The sequence below is a fragment of the Rhipicephalus microplus genome, chromosome 2 (assembly GCF_043290135.1).
Source record: "Rhipicephalus microplus isolate Deutch F79 chromosome 2, USDA_Rmic, whole genome shotgun sequence".
Taxonomy (NCBI): Eukaryota; Metazoa; Arthropoda; class Arachnida; order Ixodida; family Ixodidae; genus Rhipicephalus; species Rhipicephalus microplus.
The window spans coordinates 29,734,056-29,752,900 of record NC_134701.1 but is presented as its reverse complement, the minus strand read 5'-3'; the positions used below and the strand labels follow the sequence as shown (position 1 = coordinate 29,752,900).

Below are 18,845 nucleotides of genomic sequence, written 5' to 3'. Positions count from 1 at the left end.
AAGATACACTGTACTGGTTGTCAGAATATTGATGGCTGACACACTGTTTACCGCAATCAGGACAGACTATGGATTGCTTGTAGTTTGACTCTACTTGCTTGAGGCAAATGTTCGCTGAAATAAAAAGTTTGCTTTCAACGCCGCCGACTACTGCGGTCTTCAACATCAAGACCACATGACAATACTAGTTTTTATGTCTCACCCTTTACAAATTTCACCTTTTACAAATGTGCTTATGTACAACTGCAAAATGATAAAATATAATACTAACAGTTATCTTTTTGTTTTATAGTGAAATTATTTGATGAAGCAGAGGAGTATACATGTGCCACAGATAATGGAGACTGTGTGACGAAGCCCATTGATCCTTAGAGCAGCTTGCATCCCTCGCTGTCTAGAATGGCGTAAAAGTGAAGGTTTCCAAACAAATTTCAAAATAAAGCAGTGACGTCCCGCTCACAATGACCTGCTTGTGGTCCCCCATTTTCTAAGATTAACTATGCGAAGTAAAAAGCTCTTATAACTCCACATCAAAAGTCCTTGAACACGATTACTGCTAAAGAACTGGGGCGCAGCTAATGGTTAAACAATTACTTCGAATAAAACACAGTTCATCGTCCTCCATTTACCTCATAACACTCTTTCACCTACCCCCGCTATTACTATCAGCGGTCACAGTCATCTTTGAGCCACTATGTTCACATTCTCGGGAGTAGTCCCAGATGCTCATCTAAAGTAGCATCATCACATTTCACTTCTAAGACAGAGGATAGCTCCTGGTATCAGACCGATAATTAAAGCACGACCATTCTTCAACTTTGCTTATACTACGCCTTTATCAAGAGTCATATTGCGTGCTGCATCACGTCATGGGTGAACACATATCCATCTCATACCCTCCCAATTCAACGTCTCCAAAACCAAGCCATTCGCATGCTTACATTCAGTACTCTATTCACCAGCGTGTCCCCACTTCTCCAGCAACAGAGTGTACTGACAGTGTGTAATTTATTCAAATATAAACTGGGGATTCTTGTATTCTTGGGTGGGCTTGGTGCCTGCTTCGTTTCATCACCAATTAACTCACTGCTCTTCGCTATGCAGGTGTTATCAGCCGTCGTCACGCATCTGCTTCTTGTTGCCGGTGTGTCCACCCCTGCGGACACATCACTGGAATGTGGATTGCCACGCTTCGACAAAGCTCTGACCATCGACCAAACAACCAGAAAATCAGATTTCATCTCGCCTCTACCTGCCAGCATGTCGCCACTATCACGAAGCCTGGCCCTGAGTGGCGCATGGTCAGTCCCATCGCCAGCAGCGTCATCTACTTCGCTGGCTATTAAAAGTGTGCTCCCATCGGCAGCGCTTCGTGGGCTTCGTGGCTGCTTCGCTTCGTCACCAACTAACCCACTGCTCTTCGCTTTGCAGGTTAGTGTTCCACAATCACTCTTCGCAAAGAAGAGCCGTAATTACTTCTTGCTGCAGCTGCCAAGCCCACGCTGCTGCTGTACGACTGTAGTTGAATGTGTCAGTGCGGTGAGATTGTTATTGCTACTTGTATTGGAAGACATCGAGTCTAATCCGGGTCCTAATACTACAATACTCGTTGAAGTACAAAAGCTTTCCGGGGGCCAGTAGACTCTCTTCGGGGAAGTGCAGACACTGAAAAGTAAAATACTATCAACACAACACGCCCTCTCCGACCTAACAAAGCGAATCACTGATATGAAAAAACATTACCAAGGTCCACTGCCCCTACAAACAGAACTCAAACTAAAAAGGAGCCTCACGGTTCATGCAGCACCGACAACAGATGACCTTGAGGAGCGTTTGGATGATGCACAGAACAGATCGCGGCGTAACAACTTAATTTTTATGGCCTATCAGATGCTAATGATTCGGAATCGTACGCTCAATCTGAGGAACTAATGATTTGTCATTGTCATCACTATTTAAGCATAGATATTAACCCTAAAGAAATCGATCGCATGCATCGCTTGGACCGCCACTCAGTCAACAAATGCGGGCCAATAATCGCGAAGTTCACGTTTGACAAGACAAAACACGAAATCCTTTCAAGCGGACGTAAGCTGGAAGAACGACATATAGCATTGGAGAGGATTTCTCAAATCGTGCTCAAAATGCTAAGATACAGTTGGTCGAGTTTGCAAAGCAGAAGTCCTGCCCGTTTTCTTCGCGCTCTAAAACACTACACATAGGCCAGGATTGCTACTCGTTCATCGAAACCTCAAAAACAGTGCAAGAAATTGAATAGCAATCATGTTGACGTCCAAAAAAACCACCGATTGTTACCCTAAGTCAAATGTTAATCTTTCTTTCCCAGATTTTTTCACGAACGCTCGAAGTTTCATGCCTAAACGCGATCATTTCTCTCATCTTGTCAAGTCATCAGATAGCAGCATTCTCACACTCACGGAAACGTGGCTAACAAATGACGTCACCATCAAGGAAGTACTTGCCGATCAACTGGATTTTAATGCTTATCGAAAAGACCGCACAGGCTTTCGCGGGGGTGGTGTCCTCATTGCAATCAGTAATGAGTTACGATCATCCGTTATTAACGTCGACTCAGATTTAGAAATTTTGAAGGTGTTGGTTCAGGCATTGCCACAATCTCTATTATTATGTGTTTGCCATCGGGCTCCACATAACAATCCTAACTTTTCTCGCGCACTTCATAGCATTTTAGAGCAGCTTACATCAAAGTATCTTAAAGCTGAAATTGTTCTTTTAGGTAATTTCTATTTTCTTGGTATCACCTCGGAAGACGACACTTTTACCGCTAACTCTGCAGAAACTAGTGATTTTCTTGATGTTGTTTTTGATTACAACCTCTGGACGCGGGACTGAATCCCGGCTGCGGCGGCTGCATTTCCAATGGAGGCGGAAATGTTGAAGGCCCGTGTGCTCAGATTTGGTAGCACGTTAAAGAACCCTAGGTGGTTCAAGTTTCCGGAGCCCTCCCCTACGGCGTCTCTCATATTCATATGGTGCTTTTGGGACGTTAAAATCTCACATATCAATCAATATCATTACAACCTAAAACAGTTAGTAATGGAGCCAACGCGTGTCAAATGCCATTTCTCTAATATTTTGGATCTAATACTAACAACTAGTCCTGATAGCTGGTCTTCCATTCACTATCGCCGTGAGATCAGTTACCACAAAGTTATACATGCAGACCTTAGTTTCAGCCCTGTTACTCGTCACATACACAAGAAAGTTATAACCTTATACGACAAGTGTTTCTACGATGCTATAAATAATGAACTTACAGTATTTATTTCAACATTTCAGTCTAAAATTGGCCACTGCTCTATTCAGGAGAACTGGCTAATTTTAAAACAAAAGCTGACCTACCGAATAGCCAACTATAACCCTAAAACCACTATTCGTGTGAACAGTCACAAGCCATGGTTTAGTAAATATTTGCACCGACTAGACAACAAGAAAAAACGTATATTTGGGACTGCCAAGCTAAAAGGAAGCTACCACAACTAAGATAAGTACTACGAGACTAAAGAAACCTATCTGACGGCTATCCGTGACACTAAGTTCGAATGTTCTAACAGTGATTTGCCCAATATGTTAACTAAAGATCCCCGAAAGCTCTGGCAGAAAAATAACCCTAAAGCAGTTATAAGCTCCACTTTTACTTACGAATCTGAGGAGGTTCTTTTAGATGCTGAGTGCGCCGATGCTTTCAATAATGCCTTCTCATCTGTATTTACTAACGAACCAAACGCACTCTTACCCGTATTTTTATCTCATATCATGGTATCTCATCCCTCATTGAAATGTTGAAGGTATCATTAACATTTAGACTAGATAGAATTAATGCCAAACTGCTGAAAAATATACGTCACATAGCGTCGTAGTATCTTGTTCTGTTATTTTCGGAATTTCTTTCAACAGGCATCATCCCAGACGATTGGAAAGTGGGAAAGGTCGTTTCTGTCTTCAAATCTGGTAAGAGGAACTCTCCACTAAACTACCGACCAATCTCTTTGACCAGCGTACCCTGCAAACTTATGAAACACGTCATTCACTCTTCCGTCATGAACTTTATCTTCTCCCATAAGTTATTTCGTGATTTTCAACATAAACTCCGTAGGGCCCACTCTTGCGAAACCCAGCTTGCCATCTTTGTTCATGACCTTCATGCCAACCCCGACACTAACAAACCGACTCTATATTCCTTCATTTAGCGAAAGCCATTGATCACGTACCCCACAAACGCTTAATATTAAATCTGTCTTCGTTAAACTTGCACCCGTATGTACTTAACTGAATAAAAGAATTCTTCACTAACTGCATACAATCAGTGTTCAGAAATGATAGTTTTTGTCCCTCTTCAGGTAACATCGCGTGTACCATGGGGCTCTGTCCTTGGTCCTCTTTTATTTCTAATTTGCATTAACGACCTTCCATTTCACGTATCTTCACATTGCCACGTGTTTGCTGACGACTATGTCATTTATCTTGCTGTCACTAACCCTTCGAACCAAATGTTATTACAAGAAGACCTCAACCATGTCCTATAATGGTGTGATGACTGACTTATGACCTTAAACCCTACTAAACGCAAATAATCTCCTTCACTCGTCATGTAAACCCTCTTCACTTTTCTTATATTTCTTATAACATAGCTAACGTCCCTGTTGAATCAATAACCACTTACAAATACCTTGGAGTCACCCTATTGTACAATTTGTCGTGGAACACTCAAATAACTAAATTCGTATCAACATCTAACAGAACCCTGGGCTTCTTAAAACGCCACTTACGCAGCGCTCTGAGTCATGTAAAACTACTTGCTTAGACATCATGAGATAGGGCTAGGTTACATTGTGCATCTACCATCTGGAACCCGCCTGAAGTTGGTCTTACAAACTCCCTTGAATCTATTCAAAATTGTGCAGCTAGATTCATTCCTGCTTCATACTCATACGACATCAGTGTTTCATCTCTCAAAGCCGAGTGTAACTTCTCATCTTTATAATGTCGGCGACGCATTGCAACCTTCTCATTATTTCACAAGTTCTTTCACTCTCCACTTAATCACTCTGCTTACGTTATCCCGGAAGCTCTCATATCCTATTGCACCGGCCATTCGCTTCTAGTTTTTCGCCCACGTACCCGTGCTAAAACAATTTCTGCTTCTTTTTTTCCCAGAACAGCAAAAATCTAGAACGGCCTTTTCCATGATATCGCCACAATCACCTCGCTATCACGCTTCATGCATACTATTTCAAATGTAACTTCACATTGATCATTGTGACAAAACTATGGATTGTATCTTTCCCAACCCTTATGTAAGACCCTCTCGAGGGTCTTTAAAAATAAAAATGAGAATGAAAATGAAATGCAAATGAAAAAAAAAATTGCCAATTAAGTGTCTTAATGGTTTCGTAACAGCCATTTTCTTGCGAAAGTTTTATTTGGTAAACGGTAATCCCACGAGATTCCCCTCTAACAACAATTGTTTACTACCATATACATGCGCTAACTACAACAATCACACTACCATATTTGCCGCAATACATTTTTGTATTGATATAGCAGTATTCTCTCAATATTTGTGATTCAACACTTAAAAAAATTCATCATCTCATTTCGCAATCATAAGTAATCTGTATTTATATATTGTTAATGTCTTAGATTCAGAGCTATTACTGTACGAGTTATTTTTTATTTATCACTCACTAAGATTTCAGTTGTCTAATGTATCAATACAGAAAGTTCCTTTTGTTAAAGATACTGCCATTTTTTTCATAACCATGTATATTTACTGAACGCTGATTATTACCATTTCTACTGGAATTTATAATACAAGTTTGCCGCGTCTTTATTCCTATAGGAAGCAATCTACTTCACGGATTATGAATGTGCTAGAAATTAAAGTCATTGAACAGTGGTAAGTACACTCAGCACTCGAAAAGTTGAGGTGGTTTCGATTTCGCTTTCACTTCTGATGACAGAGAGTACTGTGGTGTAACTGTGCTTGCAGATAATTCAACAGGACAGAGTTTGCTTGTTTAGTGAAAGCAAAAATATCCAGCCCTAGAAACTGTGTTAGCAGTTCTTTTAGTCAATATAAATATGAAGTCTCAAACGGAGCAGGTTTAGCCTAACAATTATTGGGTTCATTTTATACTTTCAAATGTTAGCAAAGGTTATGTTGCACATCAGTTTCTCGTCAAGCAGACTGAAAAATTATGTGTACTAAACGCCTTCAGAAAAAGTCCACAAAGGCAGATGCTGTCCTCAGAGCAATACTTGTCCACACTGAGCCGAGCAGGCGAACCCGGCAGCATTCCAGCTCCGGTCACTGATCCGCATTGCTTCGGGGACCAGCCTCCAGGTGGGAGAGGAGAGAACAAAATGGTTTTAAATGCCGAGTTCAGGAGTTTGCTCTCTAGTGACATTTTTTACTTGTTCTTAGGGCGGTTGCGTGCGACGAAGTCTGCACTTTTAGGTGTGTCAGCATCACAGAGTAAGTCACAGAGATGACATAACATCGAGTACAAAAAGTGACAGTTGCACAAATGGCTAAATCAAAGACAGAACTCAAAGAATGGAAACACAGGGAGGTTCGCATCGCTGAAAAACTATGTGACGTGATCCCGTACTTAATCTACTAGACTGCCCTATCATTCTAGCTGAATACAGATGAATCACAATACTGAATAGGAGCGATACTTTAATAGTGAAATGAAAGACTGCCAAGTAGTTGCAAACTTTGTGTGGTTGGTTGCCCCAGCTACACGTTTAAGGAAACGGAAGTGAATTGCATGAAAACAAAGAAAGAAGCACCGACCATCCTAAAAACACCCAGAAGCTTCAACGAAAGACGATGGTGCAGTATACATATCCGGGATCCCACTTGCTGAAGTGTAAAACCGTACATGCTGTCAAGTTTCGAGAAGGAACTGAAGCTCTAAAACTGACAGATGCAGGATTGATCGCCGTGCCACCAACACTAAACAAAAATATTCAATATTTCTCATAACAACTGTCATTTGAGTGATCATGATGGCATCTAATATACGTACGTACGTACCTTAACATGATACGGCATAAATTAAGACAACAAGATAAGTACAATCATCTCAGTAGTGCTAGAATAACAAGGAATGTTTAGGCAGCTGACTCAACAAATGGTATATTCAAAGTACTTTCCTGCACCGTTGGGGGTCATTCGCATGAACGTAGAAAAATACTGTAAAAAGTCAGCAGGTTATAGCTTGCAAAAGGATCGTGGCAGCAAAAGCAGAAAAGGCGATGCGATACCAACAGGCTGATCTCCTTCTAACCTAAAAGATGTCTGTTGTCAAAGAAAGTATTAGGGAGAGACAGTGAACTAGATTTAAAGAGTCATCAACCGAATAAATGGCAAACCAGCACCGATTTGCTATAAGGTTCACTGAGCCGTGTCATTCAGCAGTTAATTGGCTTGTGAAGCAAGCTAATTGAGACATAAATCAGTAATTGAGCATGTGTCCAGACTTCAGGGAAATATGGAAGAGCTGCCTTTAAATGACGTAGCTCACGATGCGCTGCCATAAAAAGCATCTCTGCGGTGCACACCACTTTTTTGTGTATATTTACATACTGCAGCTTCAATGAGGCTATTGCAGGAGTGGAAAAAGCAAACAAAAAACAAGAAATGAACATTCGTGAACAGACTTGTCACTGCTCCTGCAAATGAACATTAATACCAGCCAATGCGTTTGTAAGTTGAAGTGATGATCAGCCTGACAGAACAGAGACCTAAAGAGGGTGAAGCTAAATATAAAAAGAGAGTGAAAAGAAACTTCGAGAAAAAAACAGAATGCAGCTGTATGAAGAATTGAGGTTCGGGACTTGGTGCTAATTATGAAAGAATTGCGAAACTCAGCAGTGAGTCACAGAGGGCCAATCTTTTTTGTCAAAATGGCGAGCCATCGGGGACATTTAAAGACTGTTCGTCACCTTTAAATTCGCCTCCACCGCCAACAGTCTGAAGGAGTACGGCGCCACTTAATAAAGGCGAGTTCACACGGCCATGCGAATCTTATAGATACAAAGGTGACTCATGCAGCAACCTTCACGCAGCAATCTGGCTGGTTGTGATGAAACCCCGTACCAAAATGGCCACTCAGCGTGACAAAAACTATCAAAATGACTAGTCGCTTGTGGGTCGGCATAGGAGCCACATTGTGTAGCAGCCGAGCGAGTTTCACGATTTCTCACACAGGCACACGACGAGAAGCTCATACTGTGTTACGATGCCAGGCACTGTAGAAATGAAAACAAGCTTTTAAAAGCATACTGTAATTAGTTTGGGAGAGTGTACTCGCACTTTGCAGTACATTTTCAAGATCACTGAAGGCTGGGCCTTTCATTTCACGCAAGAGAATGTTATTTTGCTGTTAGTATTGCTTTATCAACGCAGGAGGTTTGAAAACAAGTGCTGTGAAAGTGAAGCAAGCTTAAGCAGTGGCTTAACTTCTATACCTTGTAAGGAGCAAGGTATAGCAGTGGCTTAAGTTTTATACCTTGTAAGCTGCTTGAGCATATAATATACTCTGGCATGGTAACCCATTTTGAAAACAACTCCTTCTTTTTTAAAAATAAGCATGGCTTTCACTCAGGTTTTTCCTGTTAAACACAACTTTTTGAGTTTACAACGCACCTCCACTTAAACCTCGTCTCTTCATTTGAAACAGATGTCATCTTCCTCGACTTTTCTAAGGCGTTCGATTGCGTTCCTCATCAAAGCCTTATGCTCAAACTTTTCTCCCTTAATCTAGACCCGCGCATACTGTCATGGATACAAGCCTTTGTCACTAATCGATCTCAATACACAGTCATCGGAGGTCACCGTTCCTCGACTACAAATGTAATATCTGGCGTACCTCAAGGTTCCGTCCTTGGCCCTCTCCTGTTTCTAATTTTTATTATTGACCTTCCCTCAAGTGTTACATCTTTGATACGTCTCTTTGCCGACGATTGTGTAGTTTACCACCGTATATGTGATGGCTCTGATCAACTTGCCCTCCAAAATAATTTATATGTAATTGAAAATTGGTGTTCTTTATGGATGATGCAACTTAATATTTCTAAGTGTAAATCTATGCAAGTTTCCCGTAAGCATTCAAACCTAAATTTTACTTATTCCCTGCAGTCTAACCATCTCGCTCTAGCAGAATCGTACCGATACCTAGATGTTCTCACCAACAGCAAACTAGCATGGACTGACCATATCGCCCAGCTTACTGCCGATGCATCCAAAACATTAGGTTTCATCAGAAGATCCCTGTCCTGCTCACCGGCCTTAGTTCGTAAACTCGCCTACGAAACTTACGTCCGTAGTAAACTCGAGTAGGCCTCTCCAATTTGGAATCCACACCAATCCTTTTTATTAGACGCTCTTGAAGCCATTCAAAATCGCGCGGCTCGATTTATAACCTCCGAATACAATTTCCGCAAACTATACTATACTATAAAATCATCACTGTCTCTCATCTCTCTGGATTTGAGACAAAAAATAGCACGCCTTTGTTCATTTCACAAACTGTATTTTAATTATTCTTACATACATGGCTTCCTGCTTCTCCCACAAATTCGAACTTCACGCCATCTCTTCAATTCTTTGAGTGTGAAAATTTAAAAGTTTCAACCAACGCTTTTAAAAAATCGTTCCTCTCGTTAACAATTGAGGATTGGAATTGGCTTCCAAATGCAACAGCCAACGAAAGAAATACTGTCAAGTTTAAAACCTTTCTAGAAACTCATTTAGGAACCGCACTATCGTAATTTCTGTGTAGAGAGTTGCCTTTCTCTCATTTTTTAATCATGCTGTTAGTTGTATAACGTGTTCTGTTTTTATTATAGCCCTGTAATTCCAATTCCTGAATTTTAAGCTACTTGATGTTCTCGGTCTGGAATTGCCATTGTGTATCCTTGTTCGACTCCCCCCGTTATGTAATACCCCGTCAGGGGCCCTTAAGGAAAAATAAATGATGATGCTGATGAAAAGAGAAATAATTTCTTGCAAAGGGAACTGGGAGGACTGAGATATCAAATTGAAGAAGTTACAATTACAACAAGTAGAGTGCTGTGTCTCTTTAATATGTGCGGTCTCTTTACATACCATGTGTTAGCAACTTGTACGATAGCCCAAAGTTAGCATGCATTGAAAGAAAAATGCTAACAAACTTTCCTGAGATCACGAAAACTTTAATATGTTTTTCAACTATGCATAAAAAATGTGCTAACAGTGTAGCATTGTACCCCTTTGTTAGTTACACCTTTGAGGGTAATTATGCTAATAATGTGTACATAATCAGCATCAATCACACATAGCCTGTCAAGCTGGGGTGTAATGATGTTGTTTATTCTTTTGCAAGGAGCCAGAACTAGCACTGTTGCAAAGGTCCATGTAATTTCTCCGCAAGGTGCTGCAAACAGATATTGAACTGTTCATAAACTGATCATTCACAACCCTACAGATAGTGTAGCATTCTCTGTAGCGTGCACCCAACACACCATCATAATTCCTTTGAATTACGCGAACGTACATTGTTTGTAAAAAGGAATGCCGAGGAGCGTGCATTTTTGAACACTACGCGCAACTTAGCAGCAGCTAGTTATTTTATTCATTCACAGGACATTTGTCAATTATTTGACATCTAAAGAATGCAAGCTCAAACCACTAACAATTCCGGATTGCAGTTTTGATGTACACACTGCAGTCTTTCCCATACTAACTGCAGTGATTTGCCACATGATGCTTACTATGGTCACTCGATCGTAAAGATTCACACATGCATGCACCAAAACGTCTAGCAGTATTGCAGCGAAGCCTCAGTAAACGTGTGCGTACTTTTTTATTATTTCATAGCTATCCACAAACACTCAAAGCGGTGGGTTTGAGTTTAACTGTTTTGTCGTTGTTTAATTTATGTTCAACTTATGTGTTATTTTTTGTTTATTTTGCGCACTAAAGGCACGGTGAAACAGCAGCAATAGTCGTGCTCTTGCTTGGTAGCGTAGTAACCGAAACTGCACCTGCCCAAGCATCGTTTGCAAACGTGACTGCACCGACTGTCTCGTAAACAAGCACTTTAGGGCTCTGTTCTGAAGTAAAAAGAAAAAAAGAACTTACCGAGACCGGTATCTCGACGTCTTCTTAATCTTCACTGGATACGGCTGTCCACTTCTTGGTGTCTCCTGCAGTCGTTGAAAACGGACCAACACTGCCAGCGGCAGTGAAGTGCAACGTCAATAGAAGCACGCTCACAGCGTTTTTTCGCTCACTTGAAGTTTCTACGCGTGCCTCGAAATTATCTGAAGGCGTCTCTAACGATCACGATCACCTTAGCGAGCACAGTGCGCATATTTAGTCTTGTCTGGCAGCTGCCTGCAACATCGTCATGGGTGCAGCCATGTTTGCGGAAGACGCACGAACCAATGAGCGCGCAGCTTCCTAGAGCCTCGCGAAGTGCCTGGCGCAGTGCATTGAGGGGGGGGGGGCGGGTCTATTCGCTCGCTTTTGTAAACTCGCGACCGTGGCTGCTGTCTCGGCGGCCCGAAATGACACAGATGCCTCTCGCGGCGCCACTGCACCTTTTCATGCCATGTGCGCGAGGCGAGCGCGCACCGGCGGTGTCTTCTCTGGATAGTGCGGGCAGCGCGGGAGCCAATCAATGCGTGTGCGTGAGTATGTGTGTGAGTTTGGCGCGATGAGCCACCGCCACCTGAAGAAACTCCGCCAAAACCTGCAAGCTCTACCGCATATGTAAACGGGCTGACGTCGCTGGTTGCTTTATGCACTGTGGTGGCACACAATGCAACCGGCACCGGCATTCGCCGGCGTGTTCGCTTCGGCGTTGCAGTCCTTGCAGCATTACTGCGCTTCGACGAGAAACCACAAATGTTGCATCGTTCTCTGTGTGCTGTGGGCCTGTCCGGAGTTGTGATGTGTGCTGCTTGTGGTTGTGCGCGGGTTCTCTGGCGAGTGGCCAGATTGCGAGCAGCTGCGGTACCAAGGATGTGTTGTGTCCACATTTCGGTCAAAACCGCGAGTCTGGGCCACGAGTGCATGTATTTGTATTTCCGACTGACCAAGGTGCGCGGAAGCCATAACTACGACCTATCTTAAGGAATAGTGTCTGCCTAACAGAACATAAAAAGTAAATATTCAGCTTTTTTTCGTGTCATGTAATGTGTTATATGCAGTACCGTGGTATTCCATGTCGCGTTTATCCCATGCGCGCATTTAGAAGTACGCGTTAAGGCCAATACTATAAAGAGAAAGCATAAACTGCCGATTTTCTTGTCATTCACAAATCTTCGAAATAATTTTTAGCCCGAGTGATATAGACGAGAGGGCAAGCGACGACCGAAAAATTATTTTAGCACACACGAGACGCGCTTTTTATTCATCCGGTCCGTGAGCGTGTTTCTCTATAAGTGTTCTTGCAGGACGCGTACCGCGCTCTTGCGGGCCGCGTAAGACAGCGAAACCGATGAGCGTCTTTTTCAGGCTGGATTATTGCATTTTCAGTTCTAAAAATTAAGCTACTCTGCTCCACGTGTGCCGGTGCAATCTGTTACATTCTTTCGCCAGTACCGGGGTGAAGATATCTCGCAGCAACATGCATGTAGCCCGTGACATGACGAAGCGAAGAAATGATTCTCATTGCTTTGCTCCGGGTTGCCCGATTGGGCGCTCCAGAGGCGTCGTTGTTTGCAGCTCTCAGGGATAATGATATCCGCAGAAAGTGGGAGTGCAAACTCTGGAGGGCTGACAAGACTCTGACCGAAATTTTAGTGTTCTTCGTACATCATTTCGAGCCAAAATACATCCTGCGCAAATATATGCACGTGATAAACGGCAGTGAAGAGCATATTCCTCGAGGAAAACCGTCATTGGTTCCTGATGCTGTGCCAACGTTTTTGCCAGGTTGTCCATGATGTAACTAACCTCGTAATTTTACGTTTGCATGAACCAGAAAGCAAACGCGCGTTAGAAGTAACCACATCCGCAGCTCTGCAAGAGTCTGCGACGGCCCGACAACGCAGTCGAAGCTGACAAGAAAAGTAGCAGCGGCGCCACCTGGCGGCATACGCGTGAAACCTGACTCTGGTGCCCAGCCGGTATCGCCGCTACCTTATATTAAAACCCTTAGAACTTCGTAAAGTAGTGACATTCTCCTCCTGCACTCTCGTTTCCGCTCGGTATCCTCTTCTTCGCACTCTCTTTTCGAACATGGCACCACCTTCATTGCTCTTGCGTAGCAGACGCTCTTTGACGACCAGAGCGCTTGCTCCGGCCCCGGAAACTCTCAAGTTTATGAGACCACCTGTAGAGGGCAAAAAAAAAATCAAGCGGTGCGCGTCCCGGCTTCAAACACCCGAAGTGAATATACTGACCCCTCCGTTATGCAACGCATGGGCGCCGCCATTCGCGCTATTGCACTTTGTTGTAGAGCCGCCCACACCGGGGCCAAGTTAAATCTTAAAACAATGGAATAGTACATCGTTGCGTACTGATACACATAAAAACAATTTGTTCTTATAGCGAGTAGCTTTTCTTAAACAGCGTCATCAATCTTTTTTAATAGTTTTTGCTCCAGCTGTCAACTATATCTTCACTTCACTTCACTTCACTTTTATTTCCTTAAAGACCCCCTGTAGGGGTATTACATAAGGGGTGGTGCATAACAAAAAAAAAAAAAAAGAGAACTATACAACGGTGTTTTTAATGGCTTCTGCAAACATAGATGGGTTAGTGATGGCACAGGTGGCGTGAGGAAGGCCATTCCAGTCTTTTGCTGCTCTTACGAAAAAGGAGGCTTGGAATACAGTGGTCCGGGTACGTGGTAATGCGACTTGTAACGGATGACCAGTGCGATGGGATATGTGCGGAGGGGGCGTGATGTACGGTGGATGATTCAGTGAACTGAAATAAAACATATGAAAAAGAGAGAGGGTGGCACACCGTCGGCGTGAAGCAAGGGTTTCTAGACCTGATTCCGCTTTTAGAGATGAGATGCTGGTATCGTATGAATATGCAGAATGAATGAACCTGGTAGCCCGATTTTGAAGTGATTCGAGTTCACTTATGATGTATGATTGATGAGGGCTCCAGATGGAAGATGCATACTCGAGTTTGGACCTGATAAATGATTTGTATGCAAGCGTCTTGACGTGAGGCGGAGTATGGCGTAAGTGTCGTCTGAGAAACCCGAGTGATTTATTAGCAGACGAGATGATGTTAGTAGTGTGATGACGCCAAGACAGGTCATGAGCCAAGGTGATGCCGAGGTATTTGAATGATTGAACTGATTGTATGGGAACATTAGTGATGGAATAGGTAAACTCAAAAGGGTTACGGTGGCGAGAAAAAGAAACGAGCTTACATTTATTAGGATTTAAGTTCATTAACCAACGATCACACCATGTTTGTATGTTGTTAAGATCATGCTGAATTAGTGTTTGGTCATGAATGTTGGTTACTGATCGGTAGATTACGCAGTCATCGGCAAACATACGAAAGTTACATGATACATGCAATGGTAGGTCGTTAATGTAAATTAAAAAGAGTAGAGGCCCTAAGACAGACCCTTGCGGGACACCTGAGGTTACAGGTAGTCGGTTAGATGAGTGATTATTAACAAACACAAATTGGGAACGATTAGTCAGGAAAGATGTTATCCATGCAAGTACATTAGGATCTAGATTTAACAGAGATAATTTAAGAATTAGGCGTTTGTGAGGGACAGTGTCAAATGCTTTGGCGAAATCCAGGAAAAGAGCATCGGTCTGAATGTTGCAGTCAAGGTTAGAATGTAAGTCGTGAATGAAAATGGCCAGCTGCGTTTCACAAGAATAACCCCTTCGGAACCCGTGTTGAGAAGGATGAAAAAAGTGCATTGAGTCCAAGAAGTTGATGATATGGGAGTAGATGACATGTTCCATGATTTTGCAGGGGATACTTGTTAAGGATATGGGACGGTAATTTAGTGGAGAATCTCTGTTACCTGATTTGTAGACTGGAACGACCTTGCCTACTTTCCAGTCTGCTGGCAGAATGCTTGATGATAATGACTGCGAAAATAACAATGTAAGGTATGCGGCACACACATGTTTAACATTTATGAGAAGTTTTGAATTAATGTCATCCACACCTGCAGAAGAAGAAAGCTTAATCTTTTCTATAATCGAAATGATGCCGTCCGTAGAAAATGCAATCGGGGGCATAGACTCGGTGCTGCGCGCAGGTGAAGAAAAATCGGGAACTGAACTCTCATTCGTAAAAACAGAGAAAAAGGCCTCGTTAAAAAGGTTCGCGCATTCATTGTTGTCGACTATATCGCCATGCGCATTTGAAAGACTAGTGGTGCGCATCTCCTGAGGGTTTATCACCTCCCAGAATTTGCGAGGGCTGGTTGCAAGCATTTTGGGCAGCTCTTCATGAAAGAACACGTGCTTGGCGTTTCGAATGGTTCTAAGATAATCATCTTCCGCGGCGTAATATTTTTCCCATAAGGACAGAAGTTTAGACTGTTTGGCTGATCGGAAGAGGCGTTTTTTCTTGTTTCTTAGTTTGTGAAGTGTACGTGAAAACCATGGCTTGTTTCGGTTTGCGGTAAACGTTATTTTTGGGATAAATTTCTCGACAAGAGTGGCTAACTTATCTCTAAATATAATCCAATTCTCATCCACAGAGCGTGTATGGCTTATTCTCTCGAAATCAGGAAGAAAAGATATCAATTCATTATTGATGGCACTATAATTGCCCTTGTCGTAAAGACGGATTGTTTTGGTGACAAGATCGCGTTTTACAGGTCGAAACGCAAAGGCCGCATGGATTACCTTGTGGTCACTGACGGCACGCAGATATGTAATTGATGATAAGCTCTCTTGATGACTAGTTAGTATTAGATCTAAGATGCTGGAATTGCTCTCTGTAACGCGCGTTGGTTGGGATACAAGTTGGGTTAGATTGCAATTCAGGCAGAAATCTATGAAGTCCTTTGCGGGCTCACTGCCCACAGCTGACGGGACGCTACTACTCCAATCTATTTGAGGGAAATTAAAATCGCCGAAAAGCAGTATCTCTGCTTGCGGATACTGTTTCCCAAGGTCACTCAGGTTGTTGTTGAGCTTATATGCGAAATCTGGGTCACTGTTCGGGGGTCTATAACAAACGCCTACAAGGACAGTATGAGGGCGAGCACGGCAAACGACCCAAAGAATTTCAAGTTCAGGAGAGTTGGTCCTGGCCACCGAGCACGATAACTGTTGGTGCACAGCCATCAGAACCCCGCCTCCACGTGCGCCTGTACGGTCCTTACGATAAAGTTGAAATCCAGGTAGGTGGTCTAGCACTTCTGCATCGGTTATATCATTTGTCAGCCAAGTCTCGGTTATCACCAATACGTTACTGCTTGATGACAAAGCAAGCTCAGAAAAAGTTATGCGTTTCGGAAAAAAACTGCGCGCGTTAGCAAAGACTACCGAAAGTGACAGGCCAGATTGAGGTGTGGGGGTGTGCCCGGCAGATTTGCGCCGAGGAAATTGCTACGACGCTTCCCTTACAGTTTGCGATTGCTCATCGTAGACGTAGCGCTTGTGACCCATTAGCAGTGTCTTGTACGTGATGGAAAAAGGCAGCGACTTGGTTTTAGCAAAGGCAATCAATTGCCGACGGACGTTTTGCACACGACGTGAAAAATCTTCACCAACACTAAAAGTGGTTCCTTTAAATTTCCGTCCATTAGAAAGAATCTCTCCTTTTGTTTTATGGAATGCGAATTTAACTATTATGGGGCGATGGTGGTTAGTACCCTTGCGGCGACCCAGACGATGCGCGCGCTCAATTTCCTTCGGATCGATGGAAATACCTAGACGATCACGGCAGTGCTTGATGACAAGTTGTTCAACTTGGACAAGTGCTTCCGATCCAGTTGATTCAGGAAGGCCATAAAATATGAGGTTATTGCGCCGAGAATGATTCTCGGCTTCATCCACGCGTGCTTCAAGCTTGCGCAGAAGGGCACTCGCGCGAGCGGTGTCTCTTCTGAGCGCTTCCACATCAGTACGTAAGGAAATAATATTTTGGCAGTGCCCTTCCAGATCAGTCATGCGTCTACTGAGATCTGCTATAGATTTATCTGTTGATAGCAAATGGGACTTAAGGTCCTGTACCTGACTGATTAATTCCGTCTGACCGGCAGACAATTTCTGCAGTTCAGTTAGTACAGCATTAGAAGCAGGACCCGGATTGCTTTCAATATCGCCCGACATCATCAACAAGGCACGAATAACACGAGAACACTCAAGTGCAACAAGAACGCAGCAGTGTGGGCTCGGCAGCTGAAACAGCAGGTAATTACTAGACTTCTTAGCGAGAAGACTGTAAGTTTTACTAACCTGCATGACAAGAGTGAAAGGATTAGCGGTCTGCGTTGGTGCACAGCCGCCGAGCCCACACAGCGCCGCCGGCAAAGGCCGCTCTTTTGTAGTCGACACAGGCATCGATGCCGATGCTGATAGCGTCGACCAGGTTTTGTCGAGGACCATGTAGCTGACCGGTGGCGCCGGAAGGGATCCAGATCTGTTGCGTGAGGTGAAATCCAGTGGTTCCAAGTACGTTGCGGTTGATAAGCTTGTGTCGAAGACCAAGAGGGCGTGACAGGTAAGCGTGCCACTTTCGCTGGAACGATGTTGATACTGCAACGGTGTGGTCAAGGAAGCTGGCAGGAAAACGGAAAGCAGTATGCGCAGGAATGCGCACTGAAACACCTGCATGACAAGAGTGAAAGGATTAGCGGTCTGCGTTGGTGCACAGCCGCCGAGCCCACACAGCGCCGCCGGCAAAGGCCGCTCTTTTGTAGTCGACACAGGCATCGATGCCGATGCTGATAGCGTCGACCAGGTTTTGTCGAGGACCATGTAGCTGACCGGTGGCGCCGGAAGGGATCCAGATCTGTTGCGTGAGGTGAAATCCAGTGGTTCCAAGTACGTTGCGGTTGATAAGCTTGTGTCGAAGACCAAGAGGGCGTGACAGGTAAGCGTGCCACTTTCGCTGGAACGATGTTGATACTGCAACGGTGTGGTCAAGGAAGCTGGCAGGAAAACGGAAAGCAGTATGCGCAGGAATGCGCACTGAAACACCTGCATGACAAGAGTGAAAGGATTAGCGGTCTGCGTTGGTGCACAGCCGCCGAGCCCACCTATATTATCCTCATTTATCCACTATATTATCCACTATATTATCCTCATTTCAAAATATATGGTGGCCAACGGTAGCGACGGCAGGTAACGGATCGCGGTACGTTCGGTTGTGTCTCACACTGTTTCGCTTCGCTATAAATATTTTGAGCCACTGCCGGCCGACTCGCTCTCTTTTGTTCTGTTTATTTTGAGTCGTTAAATTCTTTCGCGAAGAAAATTCAAGTGACTTCCGGTTAACTAAGCGACCGTTGAAGCTTTCATCAGATTAACACATATTTCAAGCCCGAGAATTATGAGTTGGTGTCTAAAATTATGAGCCGGTGTCTGAGTCGGTTGCTGGCTGGGCTAGTTGGTTCATTTTAACATATGTAGTTTTTTTCTTGACAATGACTGCGTCGGCTTCACACGAAAGCAGCGCATTAGAATATTAAATTTAAAATTTTTCACGTGTCGATCTGTCACCAGAAAAACGCGCGTTACTTGTGGCGTGGCTTCACGTGGGAACGAGTCACTGACTAAATTGTTCATTCTGAAATTGTATCACCAGGTAACACAAACCAGGCCATTGTGATGAAAGAAGGTCAATACAT

At 43.5% G+C, this 18,845-nt stretch overlaps 2 protein-coding genes across 12 annotated transcripts in view; one reads left to right on the top strand and one right to left on the bottom strand.

The window, feature by feature from the left end:
* The window catches only part of LOC119169161 (uncharacterized), a 153,016-nt gene that overhangs the window by 24,915 nt on the left and 109,256 nt on the right, over positions 1–18,845 (top strand). The window contains exon 4 of one of the 11 annotated variants that reach the window (XM_075886348.1): positions 1,105–1,431. The exons of the other annotated variants lie outside the window; for them this stretch is intronic. The gene's annotated coding sequence lies outside the window, so the exon portion shown is untranslated. The remainder of the gene's footprint in view (positions 1–1,104; positions 1,432–18,845) is intronic. 11 annotated transcript variants of the gene reach the window in all.
* LOC119168126 (uncharacterized) lies at positions 13,664–18,243 on the bottom strand. Its single transcript, XM_037419538.2, has one exon. It carries the CDS (start codon positions 18,199–18,201, stop codon positions 16,600–16,602), a length of 1,602 nt encoding a protein of 533 aa, XP_037275435.2. The 5' UTR covers positions 18,202–18,243; the 3' UTR covers positions 13,664–16,599.

What these genes read in the sequence shown, in the direction of transcription:
- LOC119168126 (XM_037419538.2), bottom strand. Translation starts at nt 18,201, where the DNA reads ATGCAGGTGTTTCAGTGCGCATTCCTGCGCATACTGCTTTCCGTTTTC.